Here is a 5447-nt window from a genome sequence, read left to right on the forward strand (position 1 = left end):
CATTAAAACTTGAAGAATTTTGTAGTAATATAACTACGATGGAAGAGCGGTCCAGTACTACTAACACGTCTGGCATTGAAAATTGGTCAAAAGAAGAGAAATATAATCTTTTCCAAGCATTGAAAGTTTGTGACTTTCAGGATTATGAAAAACTAAGTACATTCATTACCACTAAATCTGTAGATGATATTCGGGGCGCTATAAATCATTACAAGAACAAGATATCTGAACATCCAGCACTGTGTAAAAGAGTGAAAAAAAGTATAAAGAAATCTGGAGGCAGCCTCATACCACTGGCAGATTGGGCTAAATTTCTCACAGAATCTATAAATTTGAAGGATCTTCGGACGGAGACAGCAACAGCTCTTCGATTGATAGCAGATTTTGAAGAATTTCCTGTACCCATTTGCACAAATAATGTTGATTTCAGCAAGATATATCACACATTGGCAAATGCATTAGAAGGCAAAACACTGACTAAAGATAAAATGATAATTTCTATTGTGGAGAAATGTCTAATTGATTCGGCTTTGACAAGTAAAGCTTTTATTAGGTCATCAAGTTATAAAAATGTTCTTAAGTCACTTAACATATCTGATAAAGAATTAAATTCATTTCCTCATTATACAGATAATCAAGAGCTGACTAACATAAGACATTTAGCTTCACTAAGGTCATACAACCCGCTTAACTTATCTGAGGATGTTTTAAAACCATCATGATATACATAGACAGTTAAATTTTGCAAGGAACTTAAAAAAAATTAAATAATAATTTATGTGTTAATGTTCTTGCATTTACAAGTTGATATGAAAAAGATTACTGATATTAGTTAATTAATAAATAATATAAATTAAGTTTATAATTGGGCTAAATACTTACAGAACTATTACATCAAGTACAACACAATAAAGATTTTAGCTATAGATTAGCTTTATTTATAAGATTATTAATGTCTTTCTAGTTTAAATTTGTTAAACAACGTGAATAGGTATTTTAGGATGAATTAAGCCATTCTATAAATTTATTGAACAGTCTCAGTGCTACTTTTACAACTCTATCCCAAAATCCAGGTTCTTGGTCATCTGGTGTAGCATCATCACTATCAAAATCTTCCAGTTGGCGTTTTATTCTGGTTTCTTGTAATGTATCATCTGAAAGTAAATAGGATCTGTATAAGTTTAGTTCCACTAACTTACGTGGAAAGTTCACTTTTATACAAAAAGCATGGAATATTGAATGTTAAAAGTAAAAAAATTAAAGTCAATGAATATGTACATTATGTACATTTCATGATAGTTTATTATTATTTATTTTATCCTAATTTTTTGTCTTCAAACCAAGAGCAATTCATTAAACAAATCTCAAAATTGTAATGGAACAAATAGGTATTGTTACCTTCCTAAAAATACTATTGGAACTATTTTATTTTCTCTTATTAAACTAAAATCCTAACATTTCAAAGAATGATCAAATTATTTTAATTGTAATAGAGACATAAACAAATAAAGAAAAAAAACATTATTTAAAGTATATTTACCCTTCAAATTTTTGAATTCAGCTGCTGTTACCTGTAAAATAAAATTTAAAGTTAACTGTAAAAATAAAAGCTAATTTAAACTAATAATTGTTTTTAGTTACCTGATATTCTACAAAGCAAACAACGAAAAAAATAACTAGTAAAGATACAGCCTGCAAACGTGTCATTGTTGTTGTTTGTATCTCCATACAAACCTTATGTAACTAGGAACTTGGTATTTATAGGAAGGCGTGGTATATTCATGGTTCGAGTATAGTGCGCACTATGGTGCATAATCACGTGTATTCAATGGTTTTGCCTATTGTCCGCATCCTTCATAGCATTGCTAAAAGTACATTGTATGCAAGTCATCCATCCGTTCCAATGTCGGAAATAAAGACGCATGGTTAGTTCCCATCCTTTGTTACAAACGTTCGACAACGAAAAACTTTGCAATTATACCGCAGAACGCGACTAAAATGGCATAGAATCATGTTTTGATATGCCTGAAGGCAGTACATAGCTATATTTTTGACAGCGTAGGTCATCAGTTCGAATCCCAGTAGATATAGAAAAAAACAGTGACATTTTTCTGTCATTTCGTTTCATTCTCATTTTATTTAGTGGCATCGGCGAAATTTATACTACATTTTTTACTAATAATCATGGCTGTGGTGTTTTGGTTTAAGATCACAATTCATTAAAATGTCTGGAAGTCTACTATTCTCTTTACCTCCATAAAGGCTCTCTATATTTGTAATGAGATCTTGCATACATTGAAGTAGGGTGGTGCTCATACAACATGTTAACATTTATTCATTTGCCACTAAAATGGATGAACACATAAATCACATGTGTTTTAACAAGGCTGACCTTTGTTCCGCTTGAAAAATTGCTAACAATTTGTATCAATGGAACATCTATATTTAATCTAGTTGCATTCAATTGGTAATAAAGAATCTAACAATGCACATACTGATGTGTGTTTACTTTTTATATGAAAATAAATAAAATTTGACAGTTATAAATAAAACGAATACTCAAACTTACATCTTTAAACATAGCATGTAATATAAAAGAAAAGACATTATAATTTTCTTAATAAGTTTAATTAACATAGTAAAGTAACTGATATTAATGGATGATTACACACAATCACTTCTTTGAACCTCCAAAACCTGAGAAACCCATTATTTGTGCAAGTTCTGACTGAGCTGGGCTGTCATCGGGATCCTCTGTCTCCTCTATTTTGCGTTTCTTATCACGGCGTCTCTCACGGCGGAGTTCCTTTAACCTTGCCTCTTCTTCTGCAGCTTCCCTCAATCTTGTATCCAGTTCATAATCTTGCTTTTTCTCTTCTAATTTACGTTTGTTAAATGAGAATCTTGCTTTTACCTGTAATATAGAATAATTAATAAATTCAATCAAATTTTCTCAATGTCATAACATCTATTTCTATCTATAGATAACTAATTTAGAAACTTTATTATTAATATTAACAAGTAATTATTGATTTCTTAGACCAAAATGCCTGTATAAAATATGACTATGTTTTATACAGGGATTTTGGTTGCAGAAACCAACTATAATACACTTACTTGGTCTAATGTACTTCTCTCTATCTTCATGGACATGCCAAGGTTACGTTGATGTTTTTTGCCATTGATGTGGTCCAAAAAGTTGATGGAATCTTTGACAACACAGTCACAAACATTACAGTAGTACCCACCAGACTGAGAGGTTGGAGTGTTCTTTGTTATGACGACGCTTTTGCCTAGTTTGGAATCTAAATCAACTTTATAATCGCGTTGCTTCAAGAGTTCTCTTTTTACTGGCGGTGCTGAAAAGGATTTGAATTTTAATATTGTAAATGTATGAAGTTTAATTAAACTTTCTCATTAAATTTTCCAAACCTTTCTTTTTGGTGCGTTCTTCCTCTTCTTCTAGTTCTGCTTTCAATCGTTCTGTTGCGATTCTTTCAAATTCATCTTTGTCCCATTTTCGACGGTGGTCATCTGGTCTCATACTCATTTTTGCAGATTTATAATCTATATGAATACGAAAACAAAACTTATATTAATTATTGTTGGTATTTGAATCTGATACCTTAACTTAAATCATGAAATTAACTTAATGTGCAATGAAATAATGCAAATGCAACAAATACCAATTATTTTACCATCCGTCATCTGTCAAAACAGACTATCTATGACATAGAATTTTCTTTTTAAATTTTATTACCTGGAACACAGACTTTTAGGTCATTTCTTATTTAGTGACATAGATAAGATGACCAAATGTCAAAGAGTAGCGATTTTATAACTCACAGATAATTGAGACTGGGTAGTACCGGGTAATAACGGTAAAATGATTTCAAACTTTGCGAATGTTTGTAACGTGATTAGTTTAATTAACATGATAGATGCATGATGAATACAACAATAAAAAAATTGTTTATAATTGATTTCTCTCGTTTTCGTCTCTAAGGATCTAGATGTCGCTGCTTGCTGCATAAGTGTGTTTTAGACTAAAAAATCAATAGACTTGAATCGGACTAAAACTTTAAACTAAAACTTTAAGTATAAGTAAAACTAACTATACTTTTTATTGATTTTAAAGTTTTAGTCCGATTCAAGTCTATTGAAGAAACGACTTTCGAAATCGCCTGTTCATCTGAAATGATCAATAATCATTATTAGATAATGTTTTAAAGTGATGCGGAAATGTTAAAATTATGAAAGAAATTTTCAATATTTCTTTTAAACAAAAAGTTGTAAAATCACTGGGGAGCATCAAATAAAACAAAATACAATTTCAATTCATTGCAGTCGGTAGAAACTGCGGCGTGCAGTTGGTGCGGTACGGAGCAGTACACATTATGTTATGTTCGCGCTGGGAATAAACGGAAGATGTAATGAGAAAAAAGAACTTCCTTAATAGCTTTCAGAATAAAAATGGTATCCAGTGTTTCGATTAATTCAAGAAAAACTTTGAAATGAAAATCTAGACAGAAATTCTTCATTCAATATATTTCCTATAATTGTTGTTTTTGTTTTACTTTATTACCAAAAATTCTTTTTTTTATATTGTGGCTAACGAGCAAGCGACAACCTGAGTTCACTGCAATAGCGAAGGGACCGCTGCTTATAGGCATCCGCAATTGCAGTTGCGTTGCTTACCTTTAATCGACAAGGGAGGGGGGCACAGGAGAAAATATTTCTTCACATCCATCTCCTCCTCTGTGAAATGCACTTCTCCTTACCACTCTTTTTTACATAGGAAAAGAAGAATAAAATTAAGTCTCCGACATGCACACTCGTCAGACGAAACGCGAAATTACCTTTACCTCATGCCTCTTTTCTGTGAGGTCTACCATCATTATGATAATTAAATATGATTGCTGATTTTTATTTTAAATTCAGATAAGAAAAAAGACAAAGAGAGAGCGTGATAGAATATGGCTGAATACCGTGAGGCCCATAACATATGGCACGGTCGTAATAAAACAGCGTCGTAATATTACTTCATTTCTTTCTTTTGTCACAGAGAAGCCACTTATTAATATTACGTGGGAAAGTCTCCTTCAGGTTATAAAATTACATAAAATATATTACGCCTAGAGATGGAAGTAATATTTATCTAGAAAGTTTGGTAGTTCACGGCCCAAAAGAGTTTGAAACCAAAGTTGGCCTTTTTATGGAAACACGCAAAACATTCATATCATTTGGTTGCACTTTCAATGGAAAGGTTCCTTTCAACGTACGAATCATTTTGTTATGTTTGATGAGAAAAAAATCGCCTTAAGTCTTTTTTATGTATTGTAAAACTACATGTGTTAAGTCGTAGGCAAATGTGACTTAATTTACTTTTGTTATTTGTTCAGCTTCGTTTAATACCTTATTTCCGAAGCTGGCAACCGCATACTTCG

The 5447-nt window shown here is 31.6% G+C and overlaps 1 protein-coding gene across 3 annotated transcripts; it reads right to left on the reverse strand.

Annotated features, from left to right (window-relative positions):
• Nucleotides 1–2612: 2612 nt before the first annotated feature.
• Nucleotides 2613–3777, reverse strand: LOC106125296 (zinc finger matrin-type protein 2-like). 3 transcript variants are annotated; one of them, NM_001312808.1, is given in 4 exon segments: nucleotides 2613–2914; nucleotides 3118–3359; nucleotides 3433–3524; nucleotides 3527–3560. In NM_001312808.1, coding segments are annotated over 4 exon segments (582 nt in total). In that variant the 5' UTR covers nucleotides 3535–3560; the 3' UTR covers nucleotides 2613–2674.
• Between the last annotated feature and the right edge of the window lie 1670 nt (nucleotides 3778–5447).

The sequence above is a fragment of the Papilio xuthus genome, unplaced genomic scaffold (genome assembly GCF_000836235.2).
Source record: "Papilio xuthus unplaced genomic scaffold, Pxut_1.1 DF825928.1, whole genome shotgun sequence".
Classification (NCBI taxonomy): Eukaryota; Metazoa; Arthropoda; class Insecta; order Lepidoptera; family Papilionidae; genus Papilio; species Papilio xuthus.

What these genes read in the sequence shown, in the direction of transcription:
- LOC106125296 (XM_013322422.1), bottom strand. Translation starts at nt 3,708, where the DNA reads ATGACGGATGGTAAAATAATTG. An exon ending in GACGGATGGTAAAATAATTG is followed by an intron (nt 3,568 to 3,686) that starts GTATTTGTTGCA and finishes GTATTCATATAG; the next exon opens with ATTATAAATCTGCAAAAATG. An exon ending in AGAACGCACCAAAAAGAAAG is followed by an intron (nt 3,360 to 3,432) that starts GTTTGGAAAATT and finishes AATCCTTTTCAG; the next exon opens with CACCGCCAGTAAAAAGAGAA.